The following is a 26,934-nucleotide window of genomic DNA, read 5'->3' as shown; positions in this document are numbered from 1 at the left end:
TATTTTCAGGCTATCTATTTTTTATTATCTACATGTACTTGCCATGGTCTTTGCTATTAATGAGATTAATGAGAATCCAGAACTTTTGCCAAACATTACACTGGGCTTCCGTATATACGACTCCTGCTTTAATGAAATGCAGGCTGTTAATGGAGCGCTACAGATTATGTCGGGTGGGGAAAAGCCGATTCCTAATTATATTTGTGACATGAAATCTAAGGTGGCTGGTTTAGTAGGAGATATTCAGTCTTCCAGTTCTGTTGCAGTGGCAAGAATTTTGGGGTTGTATCGAATTCCTCAGGTAAGTAATAAATATTTATATTGGTTTGTTTTTCACGGATGTATATGTTACACTAATCTGGGCTATCCAGTGTCCAGCTAATGGTAAAGAGCATGGGTTACATTGGACTCACACATCAGGATCAGGGCCTTCACTAAGTGGAAGTTTCCCTTCAAGGTGTAGTGTAATTATAACACACAGGCTACTGTATAACAAAAATAGGATTAATTGGACACCAGGAGGTTTTTATGATGAAAACCGACAGATGGTTTATTGTACAAAGAGCAATTGACCACATGTTTATTCACGTATGAGGATGGTGTAACATAGCACAGAGGAGGGTAGATAGAGGAGGATGATACTGCATTTACAGATGTGACTCCCATAAGGCAAATAGTCAAGCGTACATCAATTCCTTCAGGCAGATACACCTTTATGTGGTCCAGATCCCATCCAGTGGAGTGGTTAGGGAGAAGAATTCTAGCCTAACACCCTATCCGCTGTGGTCCCCACTAAAGTCATACAAGGAAGCCTTGGGGAAGCTTCCTACTATTATCCTTGATGGAGTACACAACTGCTCTTTCTATATACACTGTTTAGCTTACTCTCCTAGAGAGTCTATTAAATAAACTATTCTGTGCTGGTTAAACTCGTTCACAGGATTTCCTGGTCCCCGACTTAAACACTAAAGGTGCTGTCCCTTTAGGGCGATGGCTTTACTGGGCCTTGGTGTACCCAGCTCAATGTGAATAATCTAGTTCGAAGGACACCAGGAGCCAAAGCCAAAGACGAAGATCCACCCCTTTCCACATGCTATATTGAAGTGTGGCAGGAAGTGGTCATTACACCCTTTGGCCAATAACTGATAGGTGAATCCTTAAATGGATACATAGGGGCAAATTCACTAAAGTGCGAAGCGCCTAACGATAGCACAAATTCGCCAGCATGACGTCATTTCGTTCCTTTACTTACGGGTGCTGGCGTAAATTCGCTAGCGAAGTGGACCTACTATAGCGCTACTTCGCACCCTTACGCCAGGCCAAGTTGCGCTATGGCGAAGGGACGTAACTACGCTAATTCACTAACTTGCGCATTTTACTGAACGTTACCTCTTGCGCCAGACTTTACTTCGCCACCTCAGACAAGGCGAAGTGCAATAGAGTAGATAGGACTTGCTTCAAAAATAGTTTACATTTTTTCTAAGTCCCAAAAAACGCTGGCGTCTTTTACTTTTTTAAGGGTGATAGGCTGAAAACGAACATAATTTTTTTTGGGGTTACCCTCCTTCCCCCCTACATTTCCTAACATATGGCACCTTAACTATACAGTGGGCACATGTGTAGGGCAATAGAACAACTTTATTTTATTTTAGAAAGGATTCCCAGGCTTGTGTAGTGTAATGTATTTGCTGCTACATATACGTCCATTGTACTTTAACTTGGCGCCGTATGCAAATTAGGAGTCGCTAGCATAACTTCCTTTCCTTGACGAATTAACGCTAGCGCAACTTCCCTACCGTTCGCCTCCCTGAGCACAACTTTGGATTTTAGTGAATTAGCGGCGCCCTGGCGAAACTTCGACTGGCGAAGTGTGGCGAAGCCTGCGCTACAACTCCGCAGGTTAGTGAATTTGCCCCATAGGCTTTCGCCTAGTAACTAAGAAAAAGGAAGGCTAGGGATTTAAAGCCATAGGAACATAGTAAAACCTATGGGTCCCTACATATATATGTTAAAAGCCCTGCTCAATTTTTTTCTTGATTTATAGTTGAGTATTTCAAAATGTCTATACTCTGTGGGGCAGATTTACTAAAGGACAAAGTGGCCATCGCTTGCAAAAATTTGCCAGAAATCCCATCTGCAGGAACATCACCAATATACAGGTACTAAGAGGTGTAGAGGACAAGGCTAGCGAAAGAGACTTTGCGCCCTTTCGCCAGGAGCATTTTCACTTAGACGATTGTTACTCCGCACTTCAATAAAGTGCAAATTTTACAGAATGTTACCTCTTTCGCCAGAGTGCTTAGACCTGGCGAACTGATAAGATGAAGCTACATCCTCCTCAATCTTATAGGGGATCTCCTTTCCTTGATTTTGCTTCCTTAAATATTCTTAATAATAAGTGGCCACTTCAAGCATTTGCACCATCTCAAGTAAATCACCAGGCAGAAACGAACTTTGTGAAAGTTCAAATGAAATGCTTGTGCTGACAAATTAACATTAGCATTCACCAGCATTTGGCTGGCAAGACTCAAGTTTTAGTGAATTAACTTAGTGGTAGCAAATTGGCATCTGGCAAAGTGGCGTAAAGTGAGGCAAAGCCTTTGTAGGCGAAAATTTGCCCTTTAGTGAATTTGCCCCTGTGTGTGTTTGTTGGATTAACCATTCACAACACTCAATATCTAAACAAAATCATACATAAACTTCAGTTTTCTCCCCCGTCATGAGACAAGCTTCACTGTAAAACCATAGAAAAATGACCCTACATGTCAGAATGCCAAGGATGTTATGGCAGTGTCAATTAATTGACCATCATTTCTGATCAATTTAATGCTATCAAGTATCATTACAGGCAAAGCTGTGAACATTTTGGGGGTGATTCCAAAATATAGAACTTGTGCTTGTATGTCATGGCTTTTCCCCCCCTGAAATCTCCTATAATAATAATATAAGGCTATATAACACTCTTTTGTGAATGTTAATAATCATACTAGCTGACATATGGTGCATTTTATTTGTTATACTGTATTTGTTGATTATATAGATGTAATATAGATTATATAGATGTAATACATGTTTAATATTACTACTAAGATCATTTAGTAAATGATTTTTGCTCTCATAAAAATAATTTGTGGTTTACTTACAGATAAGCTATGGGTCAGCATTGGCCTATCTAAGTGACAAAATAAACTTTCCTTCTTTTTTGCGCACTACTTTAAATGACAAGGTGATTCCTTATTATTTCAATATGCTGATGATCCATTTTAACTGGACCTGGATAGGAATTCTGGCTTCTAATAATGATTTTGACTTGTATGACAGTGAGCTCCTGAGAAAAGACATTGAAGCAGCTGGGATTTGTGTGGCCTTTTTTATGAGGATATCAGTCCAACACACCAGAGATCAGACACTATCCATTATCCAAGCCATCAGGAAATCAACAGCCACAGTTGTGGTACTTTATTGTTCAATGCTTGAACTAATCCCTTTTATGAGAGTAGCAACTGAAGTAAATATAACTGGAAAAGTGTGGGTTGCCAGTGGCAGTGTCATGACTTCTCCCATTTTTTCATACAAAGAGTTTTGGAGAATATTAAATGGTACAGTTGGAGTGAAATCACCTTTAATAATAATCCCAGGATTTGGAAAATTCCTTTACAGTATTCAGCCATCTTTATACCCAAAGGATATATTCATGAAGTCATTTTGGGAAGCAGGTTTTAATTGTTTGTGGGCTAATGGAAGTCACAATGTGCCTAATTCAACATCTAATGGAACAATTTATTGCAGTGGCCAAGAAAATCTTAAATATTTAGCAAACCAAGGTTATCATGAAAGAGCATCAGTATTTTCTATTCGTGTTTACAATGCTGTCTATTCACTGGCCCATGGTATTAACACTATGTTATCCTGCAGATCAGAATTACTGTGTTTAAACATCAGTAGGCTGGACCCATGGAAAGTAAGAGAAAAATACATATTGACATTTGTGTTCTAGGAATGTAGATTCCTGCCCCCAGTTTCAATCTTCTAAAACAAAAGTCTACAGTATATAGCCAACAGGTCTTGTGTAATTTAAAAAAATCTCTGTTTTTTAATTCTAACAAAAATGACTTCTCATTTATCTAGAATAGACCTTTAAGTTCACAAAATATTCTGTGTGAAGAAATTAGGTCCTCTGGATAGTAATCAAAGGTTGCTACAGGTCTAGTAACCCCTAGGTCTAGTAGCTGTTTCAAAGCAACGATCTGATTGGTAGCAATGGGCAAAAATGTGCACATTACATTACCCCCTTTATTTTTAACATCTGGTGTCTGAAATCATTATTGATAAAGATTATGCTCCTATTAAAATAACCAGTGACTTGAACCCAAGTACTGATTGCAGTTTTGTTATACTAAAAGCTTTTTAAACCTAGGATGGTAGATCGTAGGTATTATTATAATATGAAGGAGTATTGTGTGCCATATGTCTCTGTGTTTATTTCTAATTTATTTCTTTCTAATTTTTCACATCAGAAAAATGTTTTTTACATAGTCTGTGTTTCAATTCAACTCTTATACCATTCCAGTAACTTGGTATATGTGCTTTTTAGAATTGTCTCTATAAGAATTTTTATAGGAGTTGTACTTAATGTTTGTTTGTCTACAGATTTTACAATATGTAAAGCGTGTGAAAGTAAAAAACACTGCTGGCCAGGAGTTGGCCTTTGATGAGAATGGGGACCAGATATTTAACCTTGAGTATGTGAATTGGCAAGCACTGCCCAATGGTGAAACAAAATATGTACCTTTTGCAACATTAGAAGAATTTCCCGAGAGCCATATTGTTACAAGTGACAACACTGTTTTTTGGAGTGGAGACTACACACAGGTGAGCAGCACTTATGTGGTTTAATACCATGAAAGTGAAAACATTACAAAGTTAATTTATGCTGTAGGTACTTAGGTGCTGGCACTGTTATGGTTAGTGAGGATGTTATGGTTAGTGAGGATGTTATGGCATCCCTTTCATTTCAGATTGAGCTCAGCATTCTCTTAGTGATTCCCAAGCTCCAAAAAGCTTTCAAAACATGACAATAATCTTTGCTCCACCTTAATGATGATGTAATAAAAGGTGCACATATTGATACTGGTCTAGTAACTCATAGCAACTTATCTCCAAGTACCATTTACTGGTCACTTATTTACTGGTCAGCTGTGAGTTACTAGATATGAGCAAACTTTTATTGCATTTCCTTGTATATATTTAGGGCAAAAAAAAGTAGGCGTCGAACATTGAATCCCCTAGAATGCCCCTAAGTCCATGCATCATTCAGAATAAGCAATCTGGGCAATGTACAGACTATATGTTGCATCTGCTACTGGTATTGATACAAGTGCTCTCTGTATACTAAAAGCTTTTAAGGCCTATGATGGTAGATCTATGAAGGGATTTTGCGTGTCATATGTCTCTGTGTTTATTTCTAATTTCTCACATCAGAAAAATGCTTTTTACATAGTCTGTGATTCCATTCACCACCTATACCATTCCAGTAACTTGGTATATGTGCTTTAACATTGTAATCAATTGGTTAAGTGCTTTCCTGGCTGTCAATAAAATGTTTATATCCATCAGGTTTTGATAAACGGGGTAGCCCCTGAATGTTTATTTGTATAGATTTCTTTTGAAACTCTTCTGATACTTGCTTTGCCCATCTAATACTTCCTTGAGGCTCTGTTTTGGAATCTCTACTTTAATACACTTCATTCCACCCTCTCTTCTCTACTTTTCTGTATTTTTAAAATAGTTAGCACTTGTAGGTACTACAAAATATCCCTGCATTTCTCTATTACTTTGCAACATAAACTCTTTGTACTCTTTATTTTTTAACATGGGCTGGAACAATACTTCTTACTTCACCTTTCTCAATCCCGGGATGAATGGAGCCATGTATCTACAACCATAGATCATCACCAGAAATGTTGATATGAAATGAAGTAATGTTATCATTTTCAGTCAGCCTGTACCATGTCTGATCCCTGGGGACAAAATTGTGATAGTCTAGAAAAATTTAACATCTCCTTTTATTGATAAAATAGTAATTACTAAGACTATTAATATTATTATAATCATATGCATCATCATTAACTGGAGTCTAGGATTGCTCAGGTTATTGAGCATGTTGCTCACTTTTAATAATCAGATCTCATAATTCACTGTTCTCTCCTCTGTGAGCTTTGCTCCACGATAATGTGGATTTTTCTTCTCTGGCCTATGGGGCTATCCATTTCTGTCTTAAATGCTTGCAATAAAACAAACAAGGTATTTTTAACATCTTTAATAATCATGTTTAAATTGAATGCATTCTGATCACATCTATTGTACATTAGGCACCAACATCTAAATGTAGCACCAGCTGCCCTCCAGGATACAGAAAGGCTCCACAGAAGGGACAGCCTGGCTGCTGCTTTGACTGTATTTTATGTTCAGAAAATGAGTTTACAAATGAAACAGGTGAGCTTAGAGACACCATTAGTTCAGTTTCCCTATATATTTTGATTCAGAAAAGCAACATACATATGCAGTATCTCCACTGAATAAATATGGTTGCTGGAGATTATTAACATCCTCATGCTCACTAGTTATTTTATCCTCTTCTACACAATTTGAACCCATAATGATTTTTTTGTGAAAAATTCAAGCTGAACTGTAAAACCTTTTTTTCTTTTTTTGTGATAACGTTGGTTACTGCTTCAAATTGTGCCATTGTGCAAAAGTCCCATTTAGTGCTGATATACTTATCAGTTTTCACATTACCAATGATTTCTACCGATTTATTATCTTGCCATAGACTCTGAGCTCTGCCGAATTCAAGCAGCCGATAGGGCAAAAAAATAGATTTGACTACTCCACACTGTGTGAGCACTTGTGTTAACTATAAAAAGTGCAAATGAAAATAGCAATGTGCCATTGATTTTCAATGATGCTATAAAATCTCAACTGTCTTAAACCTAAAAAAGAAACTTGCTTCCCGCTGACATCTATAGCAGCTTCAGTCAAGTTTTTAAGATATTTTTATTTAATGAATCTCAAATCTTGAATTGTAATAAAATGATCACAACAAAATTCAGGTTTCATATTTTTGCTGTGAAAAACACAGCAAAAATGTGATATCAAATTTTCCAATGGCCATTGACATTGTCTGGAAAATGTTCATTCAAACAAGATGGATGTATTTTAAAGAAGTCAGTGAGACCACTTTAAAGGAATTACACAGTTCTGGAGCTGAGACTGGAAAAAAAGGTGCCACAGAGAAAAATATGAAGAGTTCTACACAATAATGGCCAGCAGGGGAAGATAGGGTGGTTCAAAATTAACTACCGTATATACTTATATTATATTATACTCGGGTCAAGCGCAAAAACGGTTGCCGGCATCTAAGAAAAGTCTCCAAGAATATTCCCAGCATCCAAGAATGGTCGCCGGCATCCAAAAACGAGACACTGGCACCTCCAATGGGAGCAGAAACCCTCAATTTTTTGATTGAAACTTACCAGAAGCTGCTGCATTTCTCACCCTAGGCTTATACTCGAGTCAATAAGCTTTCCCAGTTTTTGGAGGTAAAATTAGGTACCTCGGCTTATACTCGGGACGGCTTATACTCGAATATATACGGTATTACTTTAAAACAAGCAGAGGGCACAATTTCAGTGTAATAAGATAATTGGTCAAGAGCCTAAATATTTCTTCCAGGTTCTGGTTCTATTAAAATATCAATAAATATATTTATATGCTTTTAAATTTACTGTTACTACAGATAGTTGTCCAACAACATAATTTTAGTTGATAATTGTAATTGTTGTCAGCATGATGCTTATTATATTTGTTTTATTAGATTCAACAAGCTGCATCAGATGTCCCAAAGACATGTGGACAAATGAGAAACACACTGTCTGCTGGCTTAGGACCTTGGAATTTCTGTCATATAATGAGATTTTAGGGGGCACCTTGGCTACTATCTCAATTGTGGGATCTCTCCTTCCTCTCAGCATCCTGGCAATTTTTATAAGAAACTCAGAAACTCCTATTGTTAAAGCAAATAACCGGAGTCTCAGTTACCTCCTCCTGTTTTCTCTGTGTTTCTGCTCTCTCTGTGCTTTAATGTTCATTGGACATCCCATTACTATAACCTGTATCCTTAGGCAATTTATATTTGGGATCAGTTTTGTCATGTGCATTTCATGTATCTTGGGAAAGACAATGATGGTGGTGATCGCCTTCAACCTCACCCAGCCAAAGAGCAACAGGAGAATGTGGTTGAATTCTGGAGTAACTAACACCCTGGTGCTTGTGTGCACAGCTATACAAGTGATTATATGTGCTGGGTGGCTTGCACACTCTCCTCCTTTTGAATACACAGACAATGAATCTAAGATGGGGGTCATTATTGTGGAATGCAACAAGGGATCTCCTGTTGCTTATTCGTGCACAATGGGATATATGGGTTTTTTGGCTACTTTATGTTTTGTGGTTGCTTATTTGTCAAGAACATTGCCAGGCAGTTTCAATGAGGCCAAACTGATCACCTTTAGTATGTTGATATTTGGATCAGTTTGGATCTCCTTCATCCCAGCCTACCTCAGCACCACAGGGAAGTACATGGTGGCAGTGGAGATATTTGCCATTTTGTCTTCAAGCAGTGGATTAGTCACATGTATATTTTTACCCAAGGTCTACATTATTATTATGAGACCTGAGATGAACAAGAAAGACCGAAATATATTTATTAAAAAAGATCAATCCTAGAAATCCCAAATCAATTGATTGTGCCTGTTTGACTACCATATAAGCCAATCAAATCTTAATGGATTCCATAGCATTTCTCTGATTATTGTATTTTTCCATACCTGACTAATATAAATGTGCATGGTAGACACATCTATCTCATAATTCCACATCAGCTGCTCCTCTATGCATGTGATTTCACTAGCTCCCAACGTTGGCATTCAATGTCCTTAACAATGAAGCCCCTCCCTATATCTCAGCTCTGGTCTCAAAATACACTCCTTCACACAACCTACAATCTGCCTCTGACTTTCACCTTTCATCACTTTATCCCATTCCCAACTTTTAGGGAAACATATCCCATCACAAGCATATTCATTGCATCTTGACTGATCAGACATCAACTTATTATAAATTGACAATTATTTTTATATTTCTATATTTATGTTTAAAAATGTACCCTAAATGTTTAGATTGTAAGCTCTTGTGAGTAGTGCCCTCTGATCCTATTTTTATTCTGTAACCCTAATTTGTTAAATTATTGTAAACCCCCTGTTTGATATAATTAACGCAAAGTGCTGCATTACTTGCTAGTTGTATATAAATAAATGATGATGATATTCAATGCTACAAATGAGTGTCGCAATAAATATTTGCTTTTTATTAGTTGCATCTGAGAATGCTACATGTTCTTTCCACAGCAAAGTCCTAGTGCAGCATTACTTCAAGTTGCCCCTTACAGGATAATTGCAAGATTACTGTAGAGTTGATGTTCTACAAACAAATGTATAACCTGGAAATTAAATTACATGATGTTTCTGACAGAGTGGGTATATTATATATATTATATGCTACATTATGAAGGACTAGTTGAATTAGCTTCTTTGACAAGGGATTGTAAATGGCAAGCTGAACCCGAGCAGTTGATCACAGTACCTATTAAGCCATTTGTGTGTAACATTTGAATTTAATCCTGGTGTGCCAGATCACAGAAATTAGTCAGTGTAAGGATCAAATGTTGTAACTATTCCATTGCTGAGGGCACAGTGGAGCTATATAATTAAACTAAAATAGAATTTGATTCTAAAGGGCAATGGGCATTATTTCAGCATTACCTATGATTATCTCTGCTCTGATCCTATTGGACCTTTTTTTAATAGGTTTATAAATCTTTTTTCGATGGAAAAAAATGTAAACTTTTTTACAGGTTTTTATATTTTTTAGAGCATTGTTCAGCTTTTTTCCATTTGTACTTTTTATATTTAGATATTTTATTTAACTTCCATGGCATTAATGGTGGTTTTAAAAATCTCTACCACTAAAATGCATATAAATGGACCTCCCCATGTTTTAGTTTGAACATTTTTGATAATAAAGTGTTTCTGCATAAAACATCCTACATTTAAAAAAAGAACCATGATTCCTGAATATGTGTTTTGGCACAAAATAGTTATCTATGGGAATCCCAGTGCACGAAATAATAATAATAATAATTTTCTTCGGGTGTCCAAGTATCTTGTAAACTGCTTGTTTGGACAATGCCTATTTGTTTCAGGTACAATCTCTGATACAATTGCCAAGAGACCTCTGACACCTTTTTCAGTAGCATGTCTGTTAGAACTGGTGTTATTAAGTAGGTGATAGGTATGGGTGTGTTGGGTGCAGGAGCACAGATGGTAGTAAAAGAGAACTCCTCCAAAAGATCTTTGCTCAACTTTGCTGCAGGCTCGGTGCATCCATTATACAGTGTGTATCCAATATCTACATCTGTATGATTATTTCATGCACAGTAAGTCATTTTACTTAGTTCAGAGGTTAGAAATGGCTTGTGTGCTTTATAAAGATGTTCAACATATTCATTTCTAAGAAAGACAAGATTACTACTATGTTCAAATTAATAAATATGTTGTTTTTATTCCAGATAAGCTATGGGTCAGCATTAGCAGATCTAAGTGACAAGATGAGTTTTCCTTCATTTCTGAGGACTATATTGAGTGATAAATTGCAATCTTATTATTTCAATATGCTGATGATCCATTTTAACTGGACCTGGATAGGAATTCTGGCTTTTGATAATGATTTTGCTCTCTATAGCAGTAAGCTCATGAAAAACGACATTGAAGCAGCTAAGATTTGTGTTGCATTTTTTATGAGAATATCGGCACAACACACCAGAGATCAGTCACTTTATCCTCCAAGTGATCAGGAAATGAACAGCCACAATTATGTTACTTTACTGCTCAATGCCAGAAGTAACGCCTTTTATGGAAGTAGCAACTGAAGGAAATATAACTGGAAAGGTCTGGTTTGCCAGTGCCAGCTTGATGGCTTTACCCATATTTTCATACAAAGAGTTTTGGGGAACATTAAATGGAACAATTGGATTAAAGCTCCCTTTAACAATAATTCCAGGATTTGGGAAGTTCCTTTATAGCATTCACCCATCTCTGTCCCCAAATGATGTGTATATGAAACTTTTCTGGCAAGTTTTGGTTGCTTGTGGTAAAAAGAATAAAGTAATGTGACTGAAGCACCCATAAAGGGAACCTTCTATTTCACAGGCCAAGAAACTCTTAAATCTCTAGAACACAAAGGTTACCATGAGGAACCCTCACTATTTGCCATTCTTGTTTAAGATGCAGTTTATTCACTGGGCCATGGCATCAACAACATGATTTCCTGCAGATCAGAATTTCCATGTTTAAGTATAAGTGAACTGGACTCATGGGAGGTAAATAAGAAACATATGGAAATGTGAGTTGTGCACTGGTAACCGGTGACCGATCGGTTTACCAATATTGATGATCAATCTCAAAATACATTTTTAGACTATTATAGTCGTAATGGAAAACATCTGGTCCTCTGAGGTCCACTGCCAACCTTTAGAAATCTAACATGTAGGGGCACATTTACTTAGCTGGAGTGTAGGAATAGAATAAAAAATACTTCAAATTTCGAAGTATTTTTTTGGCTACTTCGACCATCGAATTGGCTACTTCGACCTTCTACTACGACTTCGAATCGAACGATTCAAACTAAAAATCGTTCAACTATACGACCATTCGATAGTCGAAGTACTGTCTCTTTAAAAAAAACTTCGACCACCTACTTCGCCACCGAAAACCTACCGAGCATTAATGTTAGCCTATGGGGAAGGTCCCCATAGGCTTTCCTAGCTTTTTTTGATCGAAGGAAAATCGTTCGATCAATGGATTAAAATCCTTCGATCATACGAACGAAGGAAATGCGGTAAATCCTTCAACTTCGATATTCGAAGTCGAAGGATTTTACTTCGACGGTCGAATATCGAGGGTTAATTAACCCTTGATATTCGACCCTAAGTAAATGTGCCCCGTAATATGTTGTGCATAGCAGGTGTGACCTTTGGGCCTGAAAAAATATCTTTCTCCTTGCAATGTCTTGTAAGTCCTACAAATTTTGCCTTTGGGTTGACTCATTGAACCTTCATGGCAAGTGATTTGCCTATGAGGATAGATTGGCCCAGGCTACCTTTTCAGGGCAAACTTGGCAAACATCAGGATCCCCTTGACAAAGGCCTTGGTGCCGAAACGTTGGGGCTATTCTCATTCCTTTGGTAGGTGTATCCGCTCCTTGTTGGCGTTTCTTTTTGTCATGTTTAACCAATGGGTGTTATATATGATGTGTATTGTTATTTGATGTAATGTATAATATATGCCAATTTACTATGGTATTGTTTGTGAGAATTTTTCTGCATAAGAGTAAAGCATTATCTTTTATATATACCTATCTTGTCTCCTAAATTGTATTTTTTGAGTGTGTGAACCTGTAGACAAATTGCATAGTTGTGTGTTACCTTGTGTAGGGGTAACTTATGGTCTCTGAACCTCTTATACTATTATCTAGAATATTTACTAATCCGGTGTGCCCTCCATCCACTGTTATACCTATTCAGGGTAACCTGGATGTCAGGGTTTGGAAGCTTTGTTTTCAGAGGTTATGGTGTCTGTTTCTAAAGGAGGATGGAACATGCTTGGAATATTGTAGCTTGGTTACCATGGGTATTTCTGTATAAGTAGCAGCAGTGCAAATTAAACACAGGGAATGAGTTCTACTCATCCTTTGCTACCTTTCACAAGGAATAAACGCCTAGGAGCTAAACAAGTTAGAACTAAACACGGGCCATGAGTTTAATTTAAAAGCCCCTTTAAATACATTTGAATTTCGCGCAAATGCGTGATGACGTCATCACACCGGCGTGTAAAACCCGGACTCAGAGGAGGAACACCCACGCAGCGGCGTAAGCGTGGCAGGCGTCCCCGCTGGCCACTAGACCACCAGGGTAAGCATTCCTTACAACAGGGCTGATTATTAAATTCTGATACTAGTTGTACTGGTTTCTGAGCTGATATGTAGTAATTATCTGTATTAATTATTAATCAGCCTTATATGGTGACATTTCTATTCTGTATATACAGTATATTGTGTGTCAGTCCCTAAGATCTGTATATGACAGCAGCACAAAGAATGTGCAGTGAATCAACAGAAAACAAGATCGGGGCTACTGGGCACCTTTGGGGGCACAGATTTGCACTGCTAAAGGGCTGTGGTCGCCTTGAGCTTGTATAAAAGTCCAACAGATAATCTACAAAATTTAGTTAGGCTTTAGTTGTCCTTTAAGTATACTATCTGATAATGTGCTGATAAGTTTCATCCTATCTACTATACATCAGGCACCATATCTATATGCAGACAAAACATGTTTTCAGCTTTTTGTTTTAAAAGCTCGATTATTGGCAATATACAGTATACTTCAACAGATCACTCAAAATAATGTGTGTTTTTAATTATACTTTTTAATTAAAATGTTGTTTAGGGATATGCAAAACAAGAAGTTAAATGTCTGGAGTTTGAAGTTTTCAGCTACTAAGTATAAAATGAAAACATAGTCAAGCATACATGATTGAGCTGGCAGTTAGAGTAAGAAGAATGCAGTGGTTTTATTTACCAATATGGTCTACATCTTATAAAAGATGGCTGCCTCTAATAATTCTATCATAGTTTTCAGTGAAACCATAATCACTGCTTCAGTGCTATTGTATAAGCCTTTAATTAATTTGCTGCTGCAACCCAGGCAACACCCATATTGCTCATCATCAAGCCTTCTTTCTTTTGTTAGATTCAACAAGTTGTATGAAATGCCCTGAAGACATGCGGGCAAATGAAGCAAAATTAGGGGATGTAAATGGATTAGTCTTTAGCGAATACATATTCTTCAAAGGCAGCTACAAAAGTCCTTATCCACCCAATAGGTTATCAAAGCTAAATAGCCAATATATCCATTCAAAAGATAAAAAGGTTAACTCCCAGGGTCACAGCAAGTTTCAGCATCCTTTATAAAAGGGGATCAATCTTTAGTAATCCAAAAAATATAAGGAGAAGGGGAGCATCCCCGTGGCGTGTAGCATTCAACATTTATTTATAAGATTTAGAGGGGATGTTCACTTTTGAATTAACTTTTATTATGATGTAGAGAGTGATATTCTAAAACAATTTGTATCTTTTTTTTATTGGTTTTTGAGTTATTTAGCTTTTTATTTTGGAAGCTCTCCAGTTTGCAATTTCAGCAATCTTTTTGTTAGGGTCTAAATTACCTTAGCAACCATGCATTGATTTGATAAAGAGATTGTAATATGAATAGGGCCCAAATGCCCAAATAGAAAGATGAGTAATAACAAAACTGTGTAGCCTTACAGAGCATTTGTTTTTTAGATGGAATCAGTGACCCATTTGAAAGCTGGAATGATTTAGAAGAAGACTGCAAATATTTCAAAAACCATAAAAAATAAATCAATTGAAAAGTTGCCATTCTATAATATACTATAAAAGTTAACTTAAATGTCACCCACACCTTTAAAGAGTGCACTAACAAGGCATTCATTGGTACAGCGGTACATAATTGGTAGCTGTAGGGCAACTACTTCTCTGGAGGTCTAGAAGGGTATGCACCAAAGGGAAATGTAGAAGCCTCAGTCTAAAAACCAATGTGTTTCGTTGTAGGTAAAAATCCAGCTTCTCCAGGGTAAATGATACATGTGGGCAAATGAGAAACCTGATGGCTGTTGGCTTAGGCTCCTGGAATAGCTGTCTTTTAAAGAACCCTGAGGATGCACCATGTCTACTATCTGTCAAGGATTAGGTAGGGGGAGCTGTGGAGACTGAAGGGAAAGGGCGAGTCTTTGAGGCAGGAGCTGTATGTGCCTAGGGAACACTTGAAGGGAAAGCAGGAACAGGTTGAAGAAGGAGAAGAGTCAGTCTGGATCAGGTGCAGAACAGGACGGAGATGGCGAAGATCAGGACTGGACTGGACTAGGCAGGAAGAAGAGGGCGACAACTCAACAGGAACAGACTGGACGGGGCAGGAGTGGAACAGGAACAGACTGGATGGGACAGGACGGTGCGGGTGTAGATCAGATCAAACTGGGGATAGAGTGCAGAGGGAGACTGGAGCAGATAGCAAGACAGGACTGGAGCGGATAGCAAGACAGGAGCAGAAGGAGATTAGAGTGGATAGCAGAAGGTGAGTGGATAGCAAGAGAGAACTGGAGCAGGATAGTAAGAGAGGACTGGAGCAAGATAGCAAAGCAAGAGAGGACTGGAGCAGAATAGCAAGAGAGCAGAGCAAGAGAGGACTGGTGCAAGATAGCAAGAGAGGACAGGAGCAAGGTACAAGGCAGGGTCGGAAAGCAAGAATCAGGAGCAGGCAAGACAAGGTCAGTACAAGGTGAAGTCAGGGCAAGGTACAAGGTGGAACAGAAAGCAGAAATCAGGAACAAGCAAGGCAGGGTCAGGTCAAGGTTGGGAAGGTACAAGATAGGGTAAAGCAAGACAAGACAAGGACAGGCAGACAAGGCAAGGAGGAATAATAAGGGAAAAGGGGCAAGAGCTAGAACTACCTAGTTAGGGGCGCTGCCACAGTACTAGGAAAAAACCATGCAATGCTCTGGCAAGGAGTGGTCTAAGTGCTGCCCTCAAATAGGGAAGAGTCAGCCCAAACTAGGCAGCAGCTGGGTAGAGGCTGTAGATGCCAAACAGGCTGCAGCTGAGCTGGGGCTGGAGAGGCCAATCAGGCGGCAGCTGGGCTGGGACTGCAGAGGCCAGGTTACACATAGAGAGCAACCCTACAGGCTGCTCATCTGGCCAAATGGTTAAGGTATCGAGCCAGAAACCCAAAGATCCCCGGCTCGAATCCCAGCAATACCTGACACTATCTCAGTACTGGGATCTCTCCTTCATCTTGGTATCCTGACAATTTTTATAAGAAACTCAAAAACTCCAGTTGTGAAAAGGGAATAACCAGAATCTCAGTTATCGCCTCCTCCTTTCACTGTTCTTCTGCTTTCTTTGTGCCTTTTATAGTTTTTCAGTCATCCTGTCAGTCAGAAGAGCTGACAGGAGAGCATATTATTATGTTTATGTTTAAATTGTAACAAAGCGATCAGTTTTAACAAAATGTTTCGAGTTGTTTCAGTTGATTGGAAAGACAAGGGGTTGTAAACGGATGTTTTCGGTCTTGCTCTTAATTAATTTCAATTAGTTAAATGAAGTCATTTCCGGGCTAAGAATTCAAATAGCCGTTAGTCACAATGTTTTTTTATACCTATGACTACGTATCTGTGATACGAAACGCGTCAGGATTGATATGTTTTTAATCTACTGAAATAAACTTGAAGTTTTTACCCAATGAGTGGACTGCGAAGTGCTTACCAACATATATGATTTTTATTGCACACCACCTTCAGCTATGGGTTTGGGGCGATGCACCCGGGCCATTTGTCTATTTTGGTGAGTGCGTTTTTTCCTAAGTTTATAGAAATTGTGCCTAGATTGTTCGAAACCCAGGAGAGTAGGACCTGGGGTATATACACCCAAGTTATCAGCTAAAAAGGGTGAGCACGATATCTGGATGAAGGATTTTAGCTGTTTTTTCTAAAGAAAATTAATAATAATATAATGAATCATCATTAGAAAAGTGGGGTTATCCCTCTGAAACTCTGAATATGCTAAATGCTCTATAGAAAATATAGGTTGAATTTGAGCTTATTATTTTTGTGGACAATCCCAATATACACAATATTCTAAAGAATTGCTCACTACTCAAATCAACATAAATTATTCTGTGAATTAAAAAAAAAATCAGTGCTAGTGTTAATAATGTCACTCAGTCTTTAATTGAGATGTTCATGGCCTGGACTAGCAATTTCCTTTTGCTTTTAGATTTGGGGGCAGATTTATCAAGTTTAGAGCGTAATAAATAACACCCATGTTCTATTCATTCTTATGGGTGAAAGTTAGAACTCACCATTTAATAAATACAGTTCTAAAAATCCCATAGAAGTGAACAGAACATGGGTGAGATTTTATTTATTATGCTGTAAACTTGATAAATCGACCCCTTATTGTTGATGGTAAGAGTAAAAAAAATAAAACTGGTATGCATAAAGAGACAATAGCATGAATTAAATAGTCCCAGTGGAATATAATCCTGAATTAAATAGTGACAGACAAAAAGGTACCTAATTTTCTAACATATAATTATATAATGCATGAATTCATTATCTACAAGGATTAAAGAAAAAGGTTCCCAGTGAGCAATGGGCACTCACTCAGTCTTAGCCTAGAACTATTATCCTGACTTTCCATCATGCAGGCCTGTCTTTATGTGGACCCTGAGGAACAAGATAATGATACAACTTTTAATTGGCCATTAATAATATGTACCTCTTACAGTTACCTGTATATTATATAAATAGTCCACTGGAATATAAATACAGAACCACTTTTTTTATATCACAATCATAGAACTATACATTGTCTCCTATAGAACATGCTGTTGGTGGCACATTTTTGGTAATCAAATGCTACATTTATAACACTTTACACAATAGTGTTCAGATTCACAAACAATGGAAGGTCACATTAATATTTAGTATGAGGCAGACCTTGATCCTTGAGGCATAGGAAGAAATAGATAAACGTAAGTAGACTCACAGATACTGCATGCATAGGAGGATTAGGCAAATATTATATTGCAGATAGACTATTTAACTAATTATAGATAATAAATCATTCTGCTTATATAGGAAACAAGCAGAAATTATCCCATCAGGTATTGGTACTTGTAATAAATTGCATATTTATACCTATCGACTTTAACTTACATTCTTGTGCCAATACTGCACTCATACTGTAAGGATAACATTTTGTTTTATTATTTTTACCGACTAAAAATATTAGACAGACATAAAGATAGACCCAAGCAGAGGTACCTGTAGGGCTACTAATAGATTATAGACAGAGAACAAGCAATATGCAGAAACGGAACTATTATTATTTAGACAAGTGCTAGTGTGTGTAGAATGCATTTAGAACATTTTTAACTTTTTAAAACTACTTTTGGTTAAATGATACATGTTCCACTATGTTATTGTTAATTCCAAATAAACAACGCAGCTCATGAAAAATGTTTTTCTTAATGGAAGTTTGATGTCACTGCGCTGCAATAGATCTCACTGGGTCGAGAGGAAGACTACTACTGTTGTTTTGGGACTTATGTCAGAACAAATTTTGCAATCATTATAGCATTTTTATTATTATAGAATTTATTAGCACAAATTGCAATGACTTTTTTCATGTGGTTATTGTGTTACAGTAAAACGCTGTGCCTGGACTGGCTGCTGATACTGAGCTGGGCTATTTACAGGAGCAATGGGGATCCAGGCTGCAAGTTGCCATCAGAAAATCTGAAGTTTTACGAAAAAGATGGAGACATTATTGTTGGAGCTCTTATCCCTGTGCATCTTGAACCAAGTAACATTAAAGTCTATTTCACTACAAAGCCCTCAATGGGGAAATGTAACAAGTAAGGCTGTTTTTTTAATCATTCAAGAAATGTATTAGTAGAAATGTGATAGAACTGTACAGAAGACAAAAATGTTTATTATTTTACTCCCTTTAATTTTGTTTCAATTTATCATATTAGAGTTAGAAATACAAAATTAAACAATAAAAGGAGGCAATTAAAGAGATAATCACTTTCTATACTAATAATAAGAGCATGGGACTACTCGTCATGAGTAAAGCACTGCGTATCTTGACAGCACTATATAAATAAATGATGATGATGAGTACAGAGTTCAATACTGTGATCTTTATCTTTTAGATACTGCAAGTAGACACTTGAAAAGCATTGACAACATCTATGGAAGAAGCAAAGCCTTTGTCTTAATTCTTTCTTAACTCTATTAAAATAAGACTAAAATGTAACTATTTATCTAATACAATTCTTACCTAGGACTATAGTAGCAGGTAAAATCTGAAGCAATCATAACATTTTCTATACATTTATCTGGTGGTTGCAGACATTTAGCACAGTCAGTTACTTTATATCTTCTAATTGTAGTGATAAATGTCAAATGTAAGTAGGAAATATGTGCATATTACTGTTAAAGTTATGTACTATTAAATGAACAGGAATGCTGAATACATTTACATCTGGTTATATTTTCAGCAAGGATGGGTTTGATTTAGATCATTGGTGGCTATTTACTAAAATGCAAATTTATCTAATTTCTTTTATAAAAAAAAAAAAGGTCAACCAAACTCCCATCCATTTCTTGCCTTATGTATCATTAAATTAACAGAAATACATCGGGGGAAAAAACTCTATAAAATCAAGCAAAAACTCGAATCATGCATTATTTTTTTTTTTCCAAGTTGCTCGATTTTTTTTGATGTTATGGCCCAAAAACCCCATATTTTTCGGACTATCGTGCTAAACCCAGCACAAACCACAATGTCTTCAAATTGGTATAATGACATCTTCCATTGATTTATACATGACTTGACAGGTTTGAGATTGCAGATTTTCAGATACAGGCTTTTTTTGCAGCATCAGGGTATAATAAATCTAAAAAAATGGGAGTTTTAGTAAATAACCCCATTATCTTATCCATGTTTTTTTGTTCTTTTTAGGCTATCAATTTTCTGTTATCTACATGTACTTGCCATGGTCTTTGCTATTCATGAGATTAATGAGAATCCAGAAGTTCTGCCAAACGTTACACTGGGCTTCCGTATATACGACTCCTGCTTTAATGAAATGCAGGCTGTTGATGGAGTTCTACAGCTTCTGTCCGGGACTGAAAGGGCAATTCCTAATTACATTTGCGAGAAAAAATCTTCAATGTTGGGTTTAATTGGAGATCTTCAGTCTTCCAATTCTGTGGCTGTGGCAAGAATTTTAGGACTCTATCGATTTCCTCAGGTAAGTGTAAATGATGTAGAAGATGCACTATTACATTCTTATATTCTCTATCCACCCTTTCTATCTCAATTAACTCAGCCTATCGTAAATGCCACAGCAGAGTTTACTCTAAATCAGACTTGTCAGCCTCTAATAATGTCAATTCCTGATAACTTTTATCAGGACATTAAGGCCAGAGACACACGGGGAGATTTGGGGAGATTAGTCCAAGGTTTCCTCATGAGGCATCTTAGGGTGACTTCGGAAAACGAAGTGCTCCGAGTGCCATCCCGCCGGAGATTCTAGCCAGCGGGAAGGCAGTTCGGGGAGATTAGTTGCCCGAAGAAGAGGTGATTTGTCTAAATGTCCCCGAATCTCCACGTGTGTCTTTGCCCTAAGGGAGGTATTTTTTAAAACTCAAATTTATCTCATTATTTTAACAATAAAAATTTGACCTGACTCCCAACCACTATTTTGCTTAATTTACTAAAAATCCAAAACAAAAATTGTACGTGTGGGAATTAGTCTCAACAAAATTGAAATCGCGAAACTTTTTCGAATTGTTGCTCAAAAACCTCAACTTTTTGGAGTTGTTGCCCGAAACCCTCAACTTTTTTGGATTCTCAAACCAAAACAAGCATCAAAGAGTCCAAAACCGTTGAAAATCATGAAGGCAATAAAACAGCTTCCAGTTGTAAAAGGGACATCTGCCATTTACTTTTACATGACTTTGACAGTTTTCAGCTAGACTATATTTGTATTTTTAGCAGGTTTGGAGCATAATAAATCTAAAAAAATCCAGTTTTTTTTCCTCTAAAAATATGGATTTTTTCCCATTAAAAACTCGACCATAAAAATTTGATGCTTAATAAATAGGCCCCTAAATCAAGTATATCATCCACAGTCCATACTTCCCATGACAATTAGTCTCCAATACTTTGGTTTTGGATTTATAGTCTATAATAAGAGTAAATACTTAAAATGGTATGCATAAAGAGAAAATAATCCCAGTGGCAGGTTAGCCGAAACTACTAGATAGTAATAGACCAGACGGTAACTAATACATTCTGCATATTTATTGCTCAGCAGTGCAAGTAATCAATACTTAGTGGCAACATACTTGTCATCTCATTATATGTGACAGTGTGTGATGTGAGGAGCTTACTTATGGAATACAGTCCTGAAAGATCCGCTGCTTAAATATTCTTTATTATTCTAAATTATGTGCACATAATAGGCCAGGTTCCCATGACCAAATGCTCACAGCATGATAGAAATATTTATCCATTACCTACTGTACATATAGGGGCAGATTTACTAAAGGTCGAATTTCGAAGTACAAAAAACTTCAAAATTCGACCATCGAATTAAAAAACTTCGAATACGAATATTGAATTCCAAGTTTTTTCAACAAATTTGGCAATCCTGCGGTTGAAAAAAATCGATTAAATCGAAGGATTTTTATTCGACCAAAAAAAACTTCTGGAAAAATGTTCTGGAAGGTTCCCATAGGCTAACATTGCACTTCGGTAGCTTTAATTTGGCGAAGTATGAAGTCGAAGTTTTTTTTAAGAGACAGTACTTCGTAAGAGACAGTACTTCGATTATCAAATGATCGAATCGTTCGAATCAAAGTCAAAAGGTCAAATATAGCCTATTCGATGGTCGAAGTACCCAAAAATCTACTTCGAAATTCGAACTTTTTTAAATTCGAACCATCACTCAAGCTTAGTAAATCTGCCCCATACTGTATGTTATAATGGCATGTAAGTCACAGTATAATATGTTGTATATGCTTATATAACTTATTTAATTTTTTCCTAGATGTAAGTTTAGACCTTTTATTTTGCATGTGTTACAATACTGTTTTACATTTAGTTTCCTTTTAAACTAAGCAATAGGGTGTTTTTTTAATGCCATTAAATTAAGAACATTTACTTTAATTCCAGATCAGCTTTGGGTCAGCGTTGGCCTATTTAAGTGATAAAATCAATTTTCCCTCTTTTCTGCGCACTGTAATAAGTGATAAGATACAGCCTTTTTATTTCAATATGCTGATGATCCATTTTAACTGGACCTGGATAGGAATTCTGGCTTCTGATAATGATTTTGACCTGTATGACAGTGAACTCCTGAGAAAAGACATTGAAGCAGCTGGGATTTGTGTGGCCTTTTTAATGCGGATATCTGCCCAACACACCAGAGATCAGACACTCTCTATTCTCCAAGTCATCAAGAAATCAACAGCCACAGTTGTGGTACTTTACTGCTCAATGCCAGAACTAATCCCTTTTATGAAAGTCGCAAGTGAAGAAACTATAACTGGAAAGGTCTGGATTGCGAGTGGCAGTGTTATCACTTCTCCTATATTTTCCTATAAAGAGTTTTGGAGAACATTAAATGGTACTGTTGGACTAAAGCTCCCTTTAACAATAATCCCTGGTTTTGGAAAATTTCTTTATAGCATTCATCCATCTTTATATCCCAATGATATTTTCATGAAATTATTTTGGGAAGCAAGTTTTGGTTGTTTGTGGCCCAATGAAACACCAGTCAATGGATCATTCTATTGTACAGGGCAGGAAAGCCTTAACACATTAAAACTCCAAGGTTATAATGAAGCAGCGTCAGGATACGCCATTCTTGTCTACAATGCAGTTTATACACTGGCCCATGGTATCAACAATATGATTTCCTGCAGATCTGAATTTCCATGTTTAAACTTAAGTAGACTGGATCTGTGGAAGGTAAGGCAAAACATACCAATTCCTATTGTGAGCAAGATATGTACATCATTGCCCAGTTTAAAAACACAAAAACCATTTCATTCACACAGAAAATGTCATATAAATATTCAGCAGGCAAAATAGAAATGTTTCTTTTCTGAAATAATTGCCTACTAGTAAGGAAAAAGGGAATGGCATCCACCAGAAAAAAATATCTTGTGGCTTAGAAAAGGGTCAGGATTTTCCTATAAACAGTTGAATATAGGGTATCTATTCTTTCATTGAATTTGCATGGCATGATGATCAATGCCGGCTACACATCATAAATCTTTAATTATACTGCTGCTGCTTGAATTCTAATGAGAACCTGTTCATCCAATACCAACCTAGTAAGCAAAAGACAGCTACAAAATCTTTTAAAGCCCTTCAGTCCTCTGCTCCTCGCTACATATTTTACCTGTACAGGTATGGGATCCGTTATCCAGAAACCCGTTAACCAGAAAGTTCAGAATTACAGAAAAGGCTGTCTCCCATAGACTCCATTTTATCCAAAAATCCAAATTTTTTAGATTGATTTCCTTTTTCTCTGTAATAACAAAACAGTACCTTGTACTTAATCCAAACTAAGATGCAATTGATCCTTATTCGAGTCAAAACCTGCCTATTCGGTTTATATAATGTTTAAATTATTTTCTAGTAGACTTAAGGTATGAAGGTCCAAATTATACCCAGAAAGACCCAGGTCCCGAGCTTCCCCCAAGATACATTGGGCTTTTGACCATCCCCTCTTGTCTTTCCCGACTGCAAAACTTATGCCTTGGCAGGGGGGTTCAGTGCCAGGCAGATCAGACTCTCCCCCTTCCTTCTAAACCTTCAGTTGCTCCGCAAAGACTTTGATATTTAATGATCTTGATCCATCAAGAATCAACTTATGACAACTATCAACTGTTTTCATCCCCCTTACATTCCATAACTATTCAGATTGTAAGTTTTTTTTTTATTCTGTAGCCATTGTTTGTTAAATCATTGTAAGGTCCCTGTTTGTTCCAAATTATTGTACAGAGATGAGTAAAATAATAAGTAAATTAGTAATAATGATGATAGTCATGGTTTTCCACATAATTCACACCCACTGCACAATCTCGTCTTTGATCTTCGGACACACCCCAAAAACATGGTGGATACACTAATTTGATATCTATTAATTGTATCTGTAAGTTAACTTTTTAATGATATGCTCCTTTCAAGATTTGGCAGTATGTAAAGATTGTGAAGGTAAAAAACACTGCTGGTCAAGAGTTGGCCTTCGATGAGAATGGGGACCTGATATCTTCACTTGAGTATGTGAATTGGCAAGCTTTTCCCAATGGTGAAACACAATTTGTCAATTTTGCAACTGAAGAAGAATTTCCTGAGAGTCATATTGTTCTAAGTAACAACACTATATTCTGGAGTGGAGGTTACACAGAGGTAATTACAAATAATATTATTACTAAAGCTGGATGCAGTAGGGTTAGAAGTCTTCTTCAGGTATGTGCTGCTACTACTAGGAGCTACAACTATTTGCATTTGAAATTTTGATAAAGGCTCCATTTGATGCTAATTATCTAGACTAATTGGGTTGCTTAAAAGTATTTGTGCCCCCTCTACTGTCCTGTATTCCTATCCATATCCATATTGGCTGCACAGACCTGTATAAAATCGAACCTTCAGTCTACAAATGCACTCTTTTTTTTCTAGTTATTTGTTTTGGGAAGACTTTAGCCTTTAACCTCAGAACAAAAAGGAACAAAGATAAACAATGTGTAGCCAAACTGAGAAAGTAAAACAATTATATTTTGCTGTGTTTTTAACTGTTTATTATGCACAAAAAAGATAAAAAAAAGTCAAGGATATTATGCACAAAAATGATAAAAAAAAAAAAAAGTCAATGATAAGTGAATTTATAAAGACAATACAGTTAAGGCCAGATTTATCAAGGGTTGAATTTCAAGTTTATGGGATTTTCTAAAAACTCCCATCAACTCAAAATTCGGAAAAAAACAACCAATCAAAATCTATTATAAAAATTACATTTTTTAAAAACGGGTGAATATGATTGAGCTGGATAAAAATCCTGGAAGTACTACAGTACATCTTGGTGATTTTATGAATGCATTTCAATATGCTAATTGTCCATGTTTTGTACCCACAATGCAGTGTTTCCCAAAATTACAATGTCTAGATATGATACGCTATTTTTGTCACACCCTGTATACAATGTACCAGGTTGACAACAATGTACCGTGTTGACCAGATATTAGTGTTTGTTTTTGCAATTTGCAAAAACACAGGATTGGTATTAAAATAGCATCACATGGGGAACATTATTAAGTGCATCAACACAAGCCAGTTACAACTATTGACACAACTGGCTTGATTTCAATGCCAGTCCTCGCATTGTGAGTGCCTGTTAAATAGTTTGCATAGTAATTGACATTTGTGTGCAAACAGCATTTCCTCTGAAGCGTGGTGATGGCATCAATAAAGGCATTAGTACGGACTTGCATGGGTTCAAAGTAACTTTGTGAAGTGTTCCAGGCATGTACAGTTTTGCCAACATTTTTGCATGTTCTCATCCTATCTACTGTACAACAGGCACCAACATCTATATGCAGTGAGAGCTGCCCTCCAGGATACAGAAAGGCACCACGGAAGGGACAGCCTGTCTGCTGCTTTGACTGTATCTTATGCTCAGAAGACGAGTTTAGCAATGAAACAGGTAAGCACAATAATGTGACTTATTTGAAAATTGCACCAGTTTTATAAAAAAAAAATACACTTCATAGAGAAGTCGTAAGAAACAAACAGTGATTCTGTTTCTGTTATAGAAACAGTAAAGGCCTTCTAAGTGGCACAGCCCATTATTGTTACACTGTCTAGGCACAGCCCATATTGCTCAGTTTATCTTCTTCTCTTTATTAGATTCAACAAGCTGTATGAAATGCCCTGAAGACATGTGGGCAAATGAGAACCATAATGGCTGCTGGATGAGGAACTTGGAATTTCTGTCTTTTAAAGAATTATTAGGGGGCACCTTGGCTACTGTCTCAGTACTAGGATCTCTCCTTCCTCTCAGCATTCTAGCAATCTTTATGAAAAACTCAGAAACTCCAGTTGTGAAATCTAATAACCGGAATCTCAGTTACCTGCTTCTCTTTTCACTTTTTTTCTGCTATCTCTGTGCTTTAATGTTCATTGGTCGTCCCATTACTATAACCTGTATCCTCAGGCAGTTTATATTTGGCATCAGTTTTGTCATGTGCATTTCGTGTATCTTGGGAAAGACAATGATGGTGGTGATCGCCTTCAACCTCACCCAGCCAAAGAGCAACAGAAGAATGTGGTTGAATTCTGGAGTAACTAACACCCTGGTGCTTGTGTGCACAGCTATACAAGTGATTATATGTGCTGGGTGGCTTGCACACTCTCCTCCTTTTGAATACCAAGACAATAAATCTAAGATGGGCACCATTATTGTGGAATGTAACAAGGGATCACCAACAGGTTATTCATGCACAATGGGATATATGGGATTTTTAGCTACTCTGTGCTTTGTAGTGGCTTATTTGTCGAGAAAATTACCAGGCAGTTTCAATGAGGCCAAACTGATCACCTTTAGTATGTTGATATTTGGAGCTGTTTGGATCTCCTTCATCCCAGCCTACCTCAGCACTACAGGGAAGTACATGGTGGCAGTGGAAGTGTTTGCTATTTTATCATCAAGCAGTGGATTAGTGGCATGTATATTTTTGCCAAAGGTCTATATCATAATTCTAAAACCAGAAAAAAACAAGAGAGATACAAAAATATTTAGACAAAAAATTTGAAATAATGTCCAACTGTATTTTAAAATATTCTAAATGGTTATTCACCTTCCTGTGAGGATATATATGTTATTTTTCCAAAAAGGAAATTCTGTATTGTTATATTGTCCAAGTTCAATGATCTTACAGGATCATATACTTTTGTTCTTGCTGCTTCTGCTCCTTCAGATGAAATCTGATTGATGAATATTTGATGCACACATCGTATATTTTATAATAATATTACCATGTTTATTTGTTTGCTGGTGTAAAAGTCTGCTAGTTTGGGACAGGTAATGATAATGGGGGATTT

The 26,934-nt window shown here is 36.9% G+C and overlaps 2 protein-coding genes across 2 annotated transcripts; both read left to right on the top strand.

The window, feature by feature from the left end:
* The first annotated feature begins 43 nt into the window (after positions 1–43).
* Positions 44–8,787, top strand: LOC108695881 (extracellular calcium-sensing receptor). Its single transcript, XM_018224833.1, has 5 exons — positions 44–301; positions 3,146–3,961; positions 4,651–4,872; positions 6,372–6,495; positions 7,877–8,787. Exons 1-5 carry the CDS (start codon positions 44–46, stop codon positions 8,785–8,787), a joined length of 2,331 nt encoding a protein of 776 aa, XP_018080322.1.
* Positions 8,788–12,984: 4,197 nt separating this feature from the next.
* LOC108695880 (extracellular calcium-sensing receptor) lies at positions 12,985–26,615 on the top strand (the record flags this gene model as incomplete). Its single annotated transcript, XM_018224832.2, has 8 exons — positions 12,985–13,087; positions 13,925–14,057; positions 18,458–18,667; positions 19,780–20,071; positions 22,000–22,797; positions 24,025–24,246; positions 25,414–25,537; positions 25,741–26,615. Coding segments are annotated over exons 1-8 (2,757 nt in total), but the record flags the coding sequence as incomplete, so codon positions are not given.
* Positions 26,616–26,934: the final 319 nt, after the last annotated feature.

The sequence above is a fragment of the Xenopus laevis genome, chromosome 7L (genome assembly GCF_017654675.1).
Source record: "Xenopus laevis strain J_2021 chromosome 7L, Xenopus_laevis_v10.1, whole genome shotgun sequence".
Taxonomy (NCBI): domain Eukaryota; kingdom Metazoa; phylum Chordata; class Amphibia; order Anura; family Pipidae; genus Xenopus; species Xenopus laevis.
The sequence above is the reverse complement of the archived record's forward strand: the minus strand, read 5'-3'. Positions and strand labels throughout refer to the sequence as shown.